This window comes from Sander vitreus, chromosome 20, assembly GCF_031162955.1.
Source record: "Sander vitreus isolate 19-12246 chromosome 20, sanVit1, whole genome shotgun sequence".
Lineage (NCBI taxonomy): Eukaryota > Metazoa > Chordata > Actinopteri > Perciformes > Percidae > Sander > Sander vitreus.
The window spans coordinates 13,591,972-13,608,058 of NC_135874.1; the positions used below are offsets into that span (position 1 = coordinate 13,591,972).

The 16,087-nt window shown below is 39.1% G+C and overlaps 1 protein-coding gene across 1 annotated transcript; it reads left to right on the plus strand.

Moving 5' to 3' along the window:
* Nucleotides 1–1,876: 1,876 nt before the first annotated feature.
* On the plus strand, nt 1,877–14,222 carry LOC144535130 (gamma-aminobutyric acid receptor subunit rho-1-like). The gene is made up of 10 exons (XM_078277421.1): nt 1,877–1,992; nt 7,066–7,116; nt 7,225–7,331; nt 8,276–8,343; nt 8,937–9,160; nt 9,276–9,358; nt 9,950–10,090; nt 10,536–10,688; nt 11,677–11,873; nt 13,920–14,222. Exons 1-10 carry the CDS (start codon nt 1,886–1,888, stop codon nt 14,220–14,222), a joined length of 1,434 nt encoding a protein of 477 aa, XP_078133547.1. The 5' UTR covers nt 1,877–1,885.
* The last annotated feature ends 1,865 nt before the right edge of the window (nt 14,223–16,087 follow it).

The following is a 16,087-nucleotide window of genomic DNA, read 5'->3' on the forward strand; positions in this document are numbered from 1 at the left end:
CTGTAATGACGCGTTTGTTACCCTGATGTTAGCCTGTCAGGCACAGATCCCGCCTCGCTCACTGGGATTAAAAGGTCGTGTGTTCAACCCTGACCATCTGCTAGAATTTAGCACTTAAGCATAACGTATGTGATTTGCTGGCGTTTTTGTGGACAATGTACAGCATGAGAACAGACTGTACCTGTCTTTCTGACAGACTAAACTCAGGGCAACATATTCCCTTTTAAAATGTCTACCGTTTATTGGGTAACGCCAGAGCGTGACGTAGTTCTACATAGAAACATTAGTGAAGGGTTAGCTCAGGTGAAACTCATGCCTTTTTGTTAAAACTAGCTGTAGTATATGCACTCAAATCTATAGTACGTAGGAGTATGTCAAAGTAAGGATACAGAAGTAACAAACAGCACAAGAGCTCACGTTGATGAAAAGCTGCTGGTCTGCCTCTGCTGTGGGCCAACTCAAGTTTTAAGTGAATTGAATTCTGTTGTATGTCATGCTCGGGAGAGGTTTTATTTTCATTCCTCATTCAATTTCAAATTCAACCTCTATGTAAATCTCAAATTATATTTGGACACCACTACTAGGCTCACTGTGATTCAGTACAATAACTAAAAGATGAGTGTTTAAATCATAAATGTTATAATAAGAAAGAGGACATTGTTTGTTGTGCAATTATTACTTTCGCTCAGTCAGCAGGACAACTGTAAAGAAGGATCCACAAAAAAAATGCTTAACATACTTACACCAATTTTCAGATTGACGTCCATGGAGCTAACCCAAATTCATGATCTTATAATCCAACTGTTTGGTCTGCTAAAAAAAAAAGGGACACATGGCCGGTGACGTCAGTGCTGAGACGTTTTTTGATTGGCTTATTCAGACGGACACGTCTTGTGAGACAAATAGTGGTGCAGCCTCTAATGCATCGCTAAACAAACAAAATCACCTATTATTTATCCTCTGATATATATTTTATTTATATATTGTTTGAAGCAGATTGATAAATGGGGAATTATAAGACTAAATGGATGTAGTCCTGTATTTTTGTATCCATAAAACAGAGGACCAAATAATCGTTGAGATACTTTGAATATTACAAAGTCAGTTGCTTAATTAAGTCTCTGTTGGCCTTATTTCTGATGGATTTGCACAGTAACCTGTATAATTATTTTTTGGAGCATCCAAAAATATTCCCAAATCTGAGTTCCCCGAGAAAAAACAGTAGACACAGCGGACAGCAAGAAAACAACTCATCAATGCAATCATAAAACCCTACATTCACTGTCCAGGTTTACATTAAACAAAACTGAAATCCTGCAAACACCAACGAGCAGAAATGCAGATATTTTTTCTTCTTCTTTTGGTAGAGAATTTTGACATGCCAGACACGAGACTCCCATAACAGAAGGAGCTGAGAAGCCTTTCACATCAGACACAAAGCTTCCTCTCAGCCTCTGTGAGTCTGCATCTCTAAACCGCTGACCTTACAGATGAGCGCACCGCATCATTGTGAGAATTGGTGTTTCTGGGCGGTGCAAAGTGGAGTAGAGCACATCAGGGTGCAGGATATCTGAGCACAGCAGAGCACAGAGAGGCAGGCACATCCGCCGCTGCAGGGATCAAATCTGTACCATCTGACGCTCAAGGATTTATGGGTTTAGTCAAAATTGCTTTTCCCACTGTGGAGATTAAGCACCATAGGATGTTTTCCACTCAGGCCGTAGAATAGCTCAGTGTAGCTGATGCTGCGGTTGCTGTTTTTCCTCCCTCTTGTCGGCTCTGGCACTGGAGAAGGGAATGTCTCAGCAAGGCAGAGTGCTCCGAATCCTTGAGGGGAGTAGATTCTGACTGACAGGAGAGGTCCGTCCTCTGGGGAATGTGAACCATGCAGGTGGATGCTGCTCTTGTGCTCTTCTGTGTTTGGCTCGCAGGAGCAGCTGGGAGGTTGGCCCAGTCGAGGGGTCACAAGCTGGAGACCTACAAACAGAGCAGGTAATGTCAAAGGAGTCACAGATGTGTCAAAGACTAACACTGGATTGCATGTTTTTATCGGCTTCATGATGTTCTTATCAATGTTTTTTGAGGTTTACACAATGTTGTCCAGTGTTTCCTGGGTCACCTGTGCTGCTCCCTCCCCCTCTGAAAACAGACTTATTCAGACAGCAGATTGGAGAGCGGCGAGAGAGAGAGGGAGACCTAAATCCCCACATCTATTTATGCACTACTAGGGAATGCTGTGTTCTCTTGCCCCACAACTGCTGCAGGCCGGTTTATGACTGTTTTCCCCACTGGCAGCAGTTGTGGCCAATGTCATTTCCAGGTGATTATTTAGGCTAATTGCTGCCTTGTTAATGCGTTCAATGGATTAGATGTTTTAGTCAGGGACTGAACTAGATCTGGGAATCGTTCCTTCAATTCTACATATTATTGATTGAATTGGCTTCGACATAGGAAGGGATTTGGATAGAAAGGTTTGTGTTTGTTTGTTTATTAGTTTTATCTGTGCTGTTAAGTGCAGGGAGCACTCTGTGGAGGGGCAGTCTGACATACCCGTGGTGGAAGGAATGTAACATTTACACTACAAAACCATCTATTAACATCTTCGTATTTTTTGACTCACATTAGAAATGCTGATGAACTTGATGCTGATAATCATTATTTTAATGATTCAGTTAAATTGGGGGCACATAATGTGGCATGAAAACACTTTATGAGATTGATCTTCTGTGAAGAAATTGGTATTTAGAAAGCTCAATGCTTATGGCTTATGACTGGGAGGTAGAGTGGTCGCCCCTCAACCACACGATTGGCGGTCCGATCCCACGCCACATGTCAAGTGTCCCTAAGCAAGACACTGAACCCCAAGTTGCTCCCCAGATGCTGTATGTATAGCTGTCCACTGCTCCTAATACTTAGGATGGGTTAAATGCAGTTTCTTTTTTAAATACTCAGCAAAATAACCCAAATATATTCAGTTTACTGTCATATAAGACAAAGAAAAGCAGCATATATTCACATTTAAGAAGCAGGACTTGTAAAGATTTGACATTGCTTTTAAAAATATGATTATCAAAATAATTACAAATACATTTTTCTGTCAATTGACTAATCTGTTCAGCTCTAATAAGAATATCAGATGTCTGATAATTGTTAAGTTAAGTGCAGGGGACAGTACGTGGAGGTGCAGCCTGCATACCTGCAGTGGAATTGTTTTTGCTTTTACACAACAAAACAGGCAAAAAGCATTTTAGTCTTTGACGCACATTAGAAATACAAAATTGATCATTATTTCAGTGAGTCGGTTACATTTTAAAGCAACAGCTGTAAGGTATTTAAAAAGATGAATGTTTATATGCACAGTAAAATTGTCAGAATTAATTTAAATAACACCCTCAGATGACTTTGAACAGCTGTCAAGTGCTATGAACAGAGACATAACTCACTGGGATGGCAACTAATCATTATATTATATTCATCATCTATGAATCTATTGATTTTAGTTTTTAAGATGAAATGTCGGAAAATTGTGGAAAATGTGCATCACATTTTGCAAAAGTTGATGTCTTCAAATGTCTTGCTTTATACAACCAACAGTCCAAAACCCAAGAAAAGGCAACGAAAAGCAGCAAATCTTGACATTTGAGAAGACGAAACCAGCAAATGTTTGGTATTCTGTTGCCAAAATGGTCAGCTAAGTCAACACCTCTAGATGGCTCTGAACACGTGCTGAGAGCAGCATGGGAATATTTGCCTTTAACTGATATACAGTAAATAAGGAAAAAAATGCAAATGTTCTGTCCAAAAAAATCAGCAAAGAACTTAACTATATCCTGAGGTCCTCAAGTAAGAAACTGTCTTTGCATTCATCTCTAGGTGATACATTTTTCCGAAGCAGGCAAAGTACAGCGTGGTCGACTCATAATGCTATCAGCGTTGAATGATTTGCATTGCTATATTCAACAAACCCTGTCAAATCATATAATCCCTCCGACTTTAGATACAGTATCTCTTTTCATGGTGTAACTGTTGTTATTTATAGATCAGAGGAGATGTTGCTATTAAGATTCTCCTCCATTTGAGTGACATAAATGTGTTTGATATTACATACCTGCTGGTTCTTAGTACAATATGACAAACTGTCAGAGCGAATGACAGGGAAAATCTGATTTTATTGAATGTGTTAAACTGTTCAAGCTGTCTTTTTTAAAGGTGAACAATCCTCCGTGAAATTACAGTCATTTAAAGTGATCATCTCAGCCCTAAGGTGTTTAAGATGATCATTAAGCATAAGAGCACAATCGTTACCATGCGTGGAAATCTTCAAAAGGCAAGAAAGCACAAGTGGCAGAAAAGCTGCGTTGTAATCTCTAAACACCAGTGTTTTTTTCACCAACTAGTTAAAAGTCCTCTCACGTCATGTCTTCTCTCTGCTATCACACACAGTCTGAGAATACAGATCAAATTTAAATCTCTCATTGCTCTTCCAGAAGCGAGGGTACAATCTCACATACTTATGCCGAAGTCAAACCTTTCTTCTCCCTGTTTCTCATCACTCCACTCCTCCTCTCTTTGAGTGTGAAATTGCAGAAGCGGCTGAATGCTGCTGGCGTGTGTTGTGGGAGTTTTCACTATATTACTTACATTTTCTTTTCACTCGCTGCCTTGAGGAAGCAAGCACAGAGGGGGATAAGCAAACATTGAGGAGAAAACCCTCATGAGGTTTAAAGGATCATTTTGAGTACAGTACCTGTGCTGGATGATTATTGGGACAGAAAAACACATTTTGATGATAAAAAAATTAATCATTGTGCTTTTTTTTTCTGATTTCCCTCTTTTGCTTTTTTCACACCACATAAACATCTACAGCAGGGGTTCTCTAAGTTTTAATGGCTTACTGCTAATTTAGGGAGCCAGCATATGATTAAGGGCCTCACGGGTTCAGAACATAAGGTATATCTCCATCACTGAACGGCTTACTACTTGTAGCAATTTTGTGAAATGCTACCACTTGCCTGTATTACAGTTTTACTACTTTTCACGAGATTTGTAATGACTGACTGGTGGACAGATACGCTTTGTTGAAACTGTTCAACCTTACAGTTGTGCTCTTCACCTATGAACGTAATCTCATAATGATGTTTAACAATAAATTCCTTGAGCTGTCTGCAGAAGGTAGATCACTTTATCTGTCCCCGGAGGTTAGACGAAGTAGCGTTAAAAGAGTTGATGCATTTTTCCTGAAACTTTTCTTTTCTTCTCGGCCATACAGCATTTTTTCCGTGTTGGCTTTTCCATCTCACTTCCACGTTAAACTGCCGAATTGTCCACCAAGATTGTTAACTTTATCTAAACAGCACTAGCATTGATGATAGGATGTAATTCCTGCAACAGGTGCCACTGGTCTCCATGCAAACGCTTGTTAGAGGGGTGAAGTTTGACGCAGTAGCCGAGTAGTGTACAGGCTATTAAAAGTGAAACTATTGAAATGAAACACAGATGATGGAAATATAATGCATGCATTTCATGTCACGTTAGGGATTTGGACAACATGTTTCTGAGGGCCGTCATTGGCCCACAGGCTGCACTTTGAGCACACAAACTGTAAAAGTAACTCATCTAAATTCTAAGCACCCCACAGTAACACAGGTGCATACTGCTGTACCTAGCTAGCTACATATTTAGTCAAAAAGTAGTTAAGACCAGAATCTGATTTGTTGATATTTATTTTGCCATACATATATTTTTAATACTGTAGAAATTAAATGTATTTATAATGAAATGTGGGGATAATATTGATATTTTAATAAACTGCCAGGTAGCTTAATTAATAATAATACATCATAATGTATTACATGATTTATGTTTTGTATTAATAATCTTAATCTGAAAGTAACTAGTACTTGTCAAATAAATGTAGTGGAGTGAAAAGTATAAAGTAGCATAAAATGGAAATACTCAAGTAACTTAACTACAAGTACCTCAAAGAGCAGTACCTATAGTAGTAAATGCACTTACTGTAGTTACATCCCACCATCTATATGCCAATGATTTATGTTTAAAATAAGTTTAAAATTGCACACTGTACATTAATGTGTCTAGAATGACCCGTGCAGGAATCTGGCCCGTTAACCCTGATGCAACCCCTGCAGCGATGCATGCATGCAGGTCCATGGCGACAGAGCAGAAACGGTGTGCAGACAGGCGGTCTTCTGTGTGGTGTAGGCAGGCAGAGAGGGGGATTGGAGAGGCATTTCTGCCAAGAGGATTAGGAACCAGCTGCTGGATGGACAAGAGTAGACGAGTAGCACCCATTGCCCATCAGAGCTCTGCAGCTCACCAGTAAAACCCTCTTCTCACCGTTTCATATTGTATTTATTTGTTTACTTGCAGTCCCTTTATCCCTCCCTTGCTCTCTCTCACTCTCTTCCTCTCTATTTCCTTGATGCATGTCTGTGGTTGTCACAGGGATTTGTCCCTGTCTGTCACAGCATGCTCTACTCTAATAATCCATTTTAGGGTTTTTGGAGAAAAAATAGAAGAATACAGAGGAAGCCCTCTTGAAAAGTGACACCAGAGAAGAGCTTACTGACGACGAAATGCTCTTTTTCCCTTTGTGCGATGTGTGGATAAAATGTGTTATCTAACCGGATGTACTACATCTTCTTAGGAAGTGAGAAGCATCAAACAAAACAAAAAAGTTGTAATTATTGCCCCTATTCTAACAACATGTAGATATAGGCTTTAGACATAATAATTTCTCTCCAGCCAATGATTACTTTAATCATTGATTAATCTGCCAATTACTTTTTTACTACATTGATCTAATAATCTTTTAGACTGTTAAACTTCATTAGAAAATAGTGAATAGTGACTACTTTAGTTTCACAGATCAAGGTGCTGCTCCTATGTATAGCATGGCTAAATGCAGAGGACAAAATGTTTCTATGTGTGTAAGTGCTTAGAAATGACAATAAAGGCATCTTGAACCTTTAATGTTGTGCTGCTGCCACATGTGACAGATGTTCTCATTTATTTATTTATTTATTACTCTTGTTAACCAATCAGGTCGCGAAGAGAGACCAGAATGGATGGGGGTGGAGGTCAAAAATCCGGAAGGTGAGTTTTTAAAATCCTTGATTACAATTTAATTATGTAATATTGATTATTTGGCTAATTCATTTGGACATTAAAACAACACATTTATTTTTCTTTTCTTTTTTACAGCCCAATTTACAAACGAAGTCCAGACATGACAAAATCTTTGATGACAAAATCTGAGCAACTCCTGAGAATAGAAGACCATGATTTCACCATGAGGCCAGCCTTTGGAGGTCAGAAAATAAATATATTAGATTTAAGTGCTTTTACATAAACAGGTTTTATTTGTATAGCTCAGACATGCTGGGTGCATGCTGGAGAGGTGGCACGCTCAGCTGGATAAGATGTGTGCAGTGGTCATTGGTTTGGGTTAAACTGTACTATAAGCATTAAGCTCTTAGTGATAACACCATCCATGCAAGCTGTGCTGGAGTTTCCAATTGCAGCTCACGTCTGTGCATCACAAGTGTTAATACACGTCTTTTGCATCATTACTGTATCTTAGATTTCATGTCAGAAAGGCACACAGGCTTTTGTTTTACTAAATGACAGTAATGAAATATATATTTATAATCCTTTTAGCTGTCTTTATCTTTTTATTCGTCATTTAAGGCAAATTACCACAAACACAAGAGCTGTATTTAACTACGAAGAATCAGCCATGAGGTTTTGAAGGTCTTTTTCTTTTCTTTTTTATGTTAGACCATGACTACTTTTAATCACACGACAATCTGCTGTTGAAAACGCACCAAGTGCGCCTCGCAGAAACCTTCCGCTGCATTTAATTTCAAACATCAAGTGTGTCTCAGCTGGAAGTGAAAGAGAGCGCTGGATTTCATCAACTTTGACTCCATTTTTGTGACCTAATTGTATTTGTGTACTATTGAGGATGATGCAGAGTAGAAAGACTGAAATAGGTAAAAAAAAGTAGAATCCCAGCCAGAACGACACAGTCGTGGCTCCAGCAGTTGCTCTATAATTGTGGGATTTATTGTTCTTTTTTTGGAAACAAAATTTCTTTTTCAAAACTAAAGGTTCAATCAGTCTCTGTTATGGTCACCTTGACTGTTTTACCCACTGTCACATCCAAAATCAAGAGGAGCTCAACAAGCTTCTATGCAGGAAAATAACAACTCTGCATGTGTTATGCATTTATTCTAACATGAGTTTCATTCAGGTCCTCCAATTCCTGTTGGAGTGGATGTTCAGGTTGAAAGTCTGGACACCATCTCCGAGGTGGATATGGTAAGTAAGAAAGTATTCAACTTCTACTACTCCACTACATACCATATCATTGGGAAATATACTTTTTACTTCACGTTATTTATCTGACAGCTAGAGTTAAGATTTGTAAGATTTTACATTAAAAACATAAGATTTAAAAAACATAATGTGTTGCTAAAGATTAAACCAGCGGTTCCTACTTAGCTACTTAGATGTCTATAAGATAGTTCACCAAATGTCTTAGATGGTTTCAAATGATCTAATATTTCACAAAAACAGAGATTAGAGAAAGGTCTCAGAAAAGTAACATATTTGTGTATCAGAACTGTATTTTTTTTCTACTTTCCTCTCTCATTAATCATCTCACAACCCTTCAGATTTATCTTGAGGCCCTTTGGAGGGTCCCGACCCCTAGGTTGGGAACTGTATACAAAGTAGATAAATAGCACAACCACCACTTTTACTTTGATTCTTTCAGTACATGAAGCTGATAACACTTTTATTTAGGTAACATTTTGAATGCAGGACTTTTACTTGAAGTATTTTTTACATTGTTATATTGGTACTTTTACAAATGTAAAGCATCTAAGTACAAGTTTCTTTTCTTCCTGTAGGACTTTACCATGACACTGTACCTGCGTCACTACTGGAAGGACGAGCGGCTGTCATTCCCAAGCACCAACAACCAGAGCATGACCTTTGACAGTCGCCTGGTGAAAAAGATTTGGGTTCCTGACATGTTCTTTGTCCACTCCAAGCGCTCTTTTATCCACGACACCACAACCGATAACGTCATGCTGAGGGTTTACCCTGACGGCAACGTCCTCTACAGTCTCAGGTAAACACATACACAGGAGCCTTAACTTAAGCCAAAAACTTACACTACGAGACAGAGTAGCTTCTTTTTTTATAATACTAAAAAAAAAAGCTTCTACTGCTGTTTTTCTCTGCAGAGTCACTGTCACTGCCATGTGCAACATGGACCTCAGCCGCTTCCCTCTGGACACCCAAACCTGCTCGCTGGAGATTGAGAGCTGTGAGTGGATTTATCAAAAAATAATAACAAATATTTCAGCAAAACAATAACTTTTTTTTCACTGCTAATGTTCACTGATGTGAGTCATCTAATAAGCACCACCATCAGGTCAAAGTTTTGATTTCTGTGAAATCGGCTTACATAATCATGTTTCCCAGTCCAACCTCTCTGACCTTTCTTATAGCGCCATCAATGTGCCAAATGTTTCACTATATACAAGAATTATCAACATTTACTAAACACATTCACACTCTTTTTCATTTCCATTTTTGACACTACATTGATGCTCTCCTCAGGCCCAAATGTCAAGTTTGCTCACCAGATATCTCATAAAATCTCAGATACATCATGCCAGGCCTCTCCTCTAGTATCCCCTTAGCTCCTCTGCTAGTGAAGCTCTAAGACTCGAAATCAGACGGTGCAATGAACACTGCAGTCTCTAGGGACAGCTTGTGGTGCTTTAGAATTGCAGTCTTGTCTTGTTAAATCTGCACACATTTTGTTCAGACCAACATCCACCATTGTTCATAGTAAATCTTTCCTGATTTGGTTCATTACAGATGTGCTCACTTTTACTTCTTCCCCCTCCAGATGCGTACACAGATGACGACCTGATGTTGTACTGGAAGAAAGGCAACGAATCCCTGAACACAGACGAGAGAATATCTCTGTCCCAGTTCCTCATCCAGAAATTTCACACCACCACCAAGCTGGCTTTCTACAGCAGCACAGGTACTGTAATCCACAACACAAGCACGTCTAATACATACAGTAAACTGAACTGATTATGCAAATGGTACACGTACATGTGTGCATCTTCAATGAATCTCATTTTACTTTATAAGCCTTTTCTGACTCAAGGATTGAGTCTTCCTTACATGTCCTTTGAATGTTACACCAAGAAGAATGTACTAATATGTAATCCTTACAGTGTAACAAAATGAATCAAACTACTGCCAACCACTCTCGGGCTGCTGGAAAGCTAATGTGACAGCCCTGCAGCCGTCTTATAACCACATTCCACTTTCTAGCTCTCCAGAGCAACCTGAAGCACAAAAAAGGGTTTAGCATCCTATCTTTCCCTGCCACAATAGCTGGGAACCTCTGCTTTGAGTGTTTTTGCGGTGTATCGGCCGCTTACACATGACAATTTAATGATGGTATTTCTTTTCCCCAGGCTGGTACAATCGTTTGTACATCCACTTCACCCTGCGGCGCCACATCTTCTTCTTCCTGCTGCAGACCTACTTCCCTGCTACTCTGATGGTCATGCTGTCCTGGGTGTCCTTCTGGATTGACCGCAGGGCCGTCCCCGCCAGGGTGCCACTAGGTAGGACAGAGTTTCCTTTACAGGGCATGGCCTTAGCAAAGAAACCTAGCTCTACAAAAAGATTATTTAGTTTGAGAAATGGAGTTTTGCTAAAAAAGCAGAGTAACATAGTGCAGTGATTCCCAACCCCTTTTTGTGACCCACAATTTTGGTAAATATATTTGTTTTCTTGCCGAGAGTTAGATAAGAAGATCGATACCACACTCGTGTCTGTACCATACATATGTACAGTAGCTGGCCAGAAGGCAGTTAGCTTAGCTTTGCATAAAGAGGAACATGAGGAAACATCTAGTCTGGTCTGTCCAAAGGTATTCTATATCCACGACGTTTCATTCAACTTGCAGCACCTTGCCACAGGTTGTCTATGAGCTGTAAGAGGTTAAATAAGTGATTTCCCAACCCTGGTTGTATCTTTTGAACATATCTTATAGGACTGAAGAGGAAAACCTTTCCGTGATAAATCACAGGAAAAAAATCCATAGCAGAAATATGGTCTGTTTATTCCCCTTTGCTATCTTTTAAACATCTTATGACCCCTTTTATTTTTTTCCTGTGACCCTTTCAGGGGTCCCGACTGGCATGTTGGGATCAGGTAGCAGAAATAGTGAGTGGGGAGTCCGCTCTTACACAACATAAGTTCCGGATTATGGCTCTGATATAAGGAAACATTTGCCCTGCTGAAGTGTATAGAGGAAATCATTTAATACGTCAGTCATATCTGTTTTTTGTTCTGTAGCTGAGACTGACCCCTGACCCTCCTGTGGAGGTGAGAGAGCAATTACAGAACATTCCTACAGTGATTAACAACATACTGTTAAAAACCAAATACAGTACACAAATAGAAATATATATTATGGCAACACAAAATGAAAAAATGGCTCATGTACAGCCTTTTCTGTGATATTTAGTATTTAACAGTTTTACCTTCCCAGCCCTGTGATACGCATGCGCTCTGATGTGACTCAACTGTTTGCGTGTTTTACTCCAGGCATCACCACAGTGCTGACCATGTCCACCATCATCACCGGGGTCAACGCCTCCATGCCGCGGGTCTCCTACATCAAGGCAGTGGACATTTACCTCTGGGTCAGTTTTGTCTTCGTCTTCCTCTCGGTGATAGAGTACGCGGCAGTCAACTACCTCTCCACCGTACAGGAGAGGAAAGAGAGGAAACTAAGGGAGAGAGTAAGTGTTAATTTATGTGACTTTCCTCTGTGGTTGTTCATCGCCTGTAGTTAAAAACACCGTTAACCTATGAAATGTTGATCTTTTAGCGTGTTTACATGGACAGTTTAACATTACCAAACCAGTGTAATAACCTCTCTGGTTGACTTATTTTTGTGGTATGCACACAGAAACAGTGTGCTTAAGCATTAAACACTTAAAAAATATATTATAGCACTGAAAGCCTGAATGTAATGATGTCCTATTTTCTCCTGAGTTTGAGTGCAACAGTGCCAAGCTTAATTGTAACAGTAAAAACAGATTTATTCTTATTGATTAAATTACATCTTTTCAAACAGATTGTAAGTAATGAATGTGTGACCAGCTCATTCTCTTCCTTTTTTGTGCAAGTAGAAATGAGGAAGCAAATGCTTTGCTAATGTTTTCATAAATTATTATTAAGACAGTTTAACTGTGCTACACATATTTTCTTCTTGTTTGAACCCTAGCCACACATCTTTGAATCTGTGCAGAGGACATATCCTTACCATTCTTGTAGTTGTAGTTTAACCCTTTAACACCCACCCTACACCACATGTTTAAGGTTTTCGTTGTATATTCTGCCGTGCAGTGTACCTTACCCAGTTATTTTTCTTGGGAGCTTGACATTTTAGTGTGCAGAGAGCCTCTTCTTTTTCTTTAGGATGTTCTTTTTAAACATGACCAAACAAACATATGAGAGTCTAAATTATCAGTACTTATAAGTTATACATAGCAAGAGTGTCCCACGGGTGGAACACCATAAAGCTTATATGATTTTAAAGTTCTCTCATCCTGATTTAAATTTCCTAAATATAAAATGGCCTACTGATAAAATATAAGTCGCATCCTGTATTAGCTGCAGATATTAAATATTAAAAGCAAGAAAGCAGACGGCTGTAGTGAAACAGACATGTTGATAGATCTATCTAAAGGCTCTGACACACCAACCCGACAGCCGACCTTCAGCAGAAAAAGCAGTCGGACTGACTACCTCCCCGAGTTGGTCAAAAAAGTGCCTCGGAACACACCGAAGCGACGCCGACTTGAGCGTACATTCTGCGCGTGTGCGAGACATAATACGTCTCCATAACAGCAGGCGGCACTAATCTGTATTGTTGCCCAAAAAAAATTTAAACCGGCAGCTGATTGGACGAAAGCGTTACGTGGGTCTGGCTGCTCCCGGATTTTACAACCGGGCATAATGGCAGCTTCGTTCGGAATACGATCTCATATTTTATGAAGATAGTTCACCAAAACGTGTTTCTGAAAACATTTACGCGAGAAATAGGCCATGCAGTTGCTGAATCTGTCTTCATTTCAGATCGACCAAGGTCAGTTTAAAAGATTTTCGTCAGATTTTGAGAAGCGTTAGTCAGGCTCATTCCGCTCGTCATTTCCCAGTTAGCGCTCCACCAATCAGATTGGCCATTGAGTCCGACTGCCCGCCTTTCGATTCAACAAGTCAAATCAGCCCAAATGAAGGCTGACGGCTCATCCGACTGATGACGGCACGGAACACACCGAACAGACTCGAGTCACTGAGCTCGCCAGACTGTCCGACGGCTGATAATCGGGTTGGTGTGTCAGGACCTTAAGTCAAGACAGGACAAGGTTCACCTGATTTTATATTAAAAATATTTTACACATTAAAATATTTCTAAACTGGTAGAAACATGAATTAATACTTTATGTGAAACAGATAAATATTTTTTTAAATTGACTCACTTTAAGCTGCTCTTGGGGCTATGGCAAAATTCTGGGACTACAGCTTGTGTACTATATTGCTATTCTTCATCTGCCAACTGCTGCAGCATATGGAGCCATGTACCCCGAGGAACATTTCCAGCACAAACATCCTTCTATAAATGTTTCATGCCAAAGTTATTTAAAGGACCAGAGTGTGCAGAAATATTATAAACATTTAACAAATTGATTTGTATTTATATTCTTGCTTTAGTTAATGACTTTACAGAAAGTAACATTTACAATAAACAGATTTCAAAAGCTTCCTTTTTACCTCTCTAGCTGCCGTGTACATGCGGCATTGGCAACCCTGACGAGATGATGATCGACCCCCAGATCACTGGCTACGGGTCCATGGATATAAACAACACAGGGAATTATGGGATGCCAGAGAACGGCGGTCGCCAGGATCGAATGTTGGCCCAGGTGTCATTGAATGACCCGCAGATTGCAAGCCAGGTGAAGCCATCCAGAGGCTATGTCAACATTTGGATAGACACCCACGCCATAGACAAGTACTCAAGGGTTGTGTTTCCTGGAGCGTACATCCTCTTTAACATCATCTATTGGTCCATCTACTTGTAACCAGGGATGCATAAGTAGATTCTTGTGAGAGTCATTAATGATGAGACTCCAGGAGCTTGGCTCATTTGTAGAGGAGCAGGAAAATAACATTGCATTTGATGCTTTTCAGACCCAGAAACTGCACTTAAGATGCATGGGGACCATTAACAGATTGGTCACCATTGCCTTCTCGACCCAGCCCCTTAAAACAGAAGAGTTTATAAATGAGCTACTGACACACAGGACAGTCATCGCTGTTTTTCACTCCATCAAATCTATGTGGCTTCATGTTGTAACTATCAGTGCAGGTGATGGAAAGACATTTGGATATTGTCGCCTCAGGACTTACTGCACAGTGAGACGCACAAACATGGACCTGTGCATTTTAACTTGGCGACATTTCAGTTCTTGATGCAGTGACTCTTTGACCACATTTTCAAAACCAAAAAATGTGAACTGAAAACAGATTTCTGACATTGAAAACACATTTCTTAACCTTGGCATATGAACTAGACTTGACAAAATAATTTAAGGAATAGTTTGGCTTATTTGCATTTTGGTGGAAAGTTAGATAAAAAGATTTATACCACTCATGTCTGTACAGTAAATATGAAGCTACAGCAAGGAGATGGTTAGCTTAGCACAAATACTGTAAACAGGGGGGGGGGGACAGCTAGCCTGCTCTGTCTACCTACCAGCACCGCTAAAACAAGCTTAGTAATGAAATTGTCAAATCATATTTTAGTTACTTTTGTGAAGATAAATATAAATATATATATATATATATATATATATATATATATATATATATATATATATATATATATAAATTGTGTGTGTTAAATGGGCTTATGTATTGTCTCGTTTCGATCGCAGGTCCCTGAATTGAATCAAGCCAAAATCGTATCGTGCTATCAGTAAATATTGTATTGTTGCCCATAGAATCAATATAATATTGTATTGTGATAAAAATGTGTGATTTACACCACTAGCAGGCAGATGGTTGCCTTAGGACAGAGCCAGGCTAGCTGTTTCCCTGTTTCCAGTCTTTGTTCTAAGCTAAGCTAACCATCTCCTAGCTGTACAGACATGAGAGTGGTATCAATCTTCTTATCGGACTCTTGGCTGAGAAAACTAATTAGTGCCATTTTCCAAAATGTGAAACTATTTCTTTAAAAACCTGCTAATCTGATTATTCTTAAAGCATGTTATTATGATTCAGTCTGTTACATTTCTTGTAATCTTTGTTTCAATGCAATTATTTTGCGGTCTAGCTACTTACTGCGTTGCATTTGTGTGATTTGATAAAGTTAAGGTATAAAGGCAAAATAATGCATTCTATTAAAATCACAAATGTAAAAATATATGTTTAGTAAAACACTAATTATGTATTGACTTTTTTTAAATGTCTTTATTTCTTCTTTTCTTTTTTATACAACTGAAGCTCATCTCCTCTGTTTGGTGTTGTGAGGCTTTGAGATTCACTGTGACCTGTTATTTGCTAGTTTAATTTGTTGATAAAAGATTAAAAGTATCTTTTGGTGGTTTATTACAATTAAATAACCAAACATACAGATATTAAATATGGGGAAAATGTTTGTTTTGTTTTATGAAAATGTGAAAATTACTTGAGCAGAATTTAGGTGCTGGACAACACAACCACAATACTGTACATTTTAAATCTCCATGTAACACATTTAGTATGTAGAAACGTAAATGGATTGAGATGCGTGGCTGAATATTGCTTTTTTTCTGAATATTGCTTCTGCAGACATCAATTAAAATCTGCTGAAACGACCTCTAAAATCACGGTCCCAAATTCTTATCCTATTTTTAAACAGTGCTGGAGGATAAGCTTTCACAGTTATTAGACATTGGATTGCCAC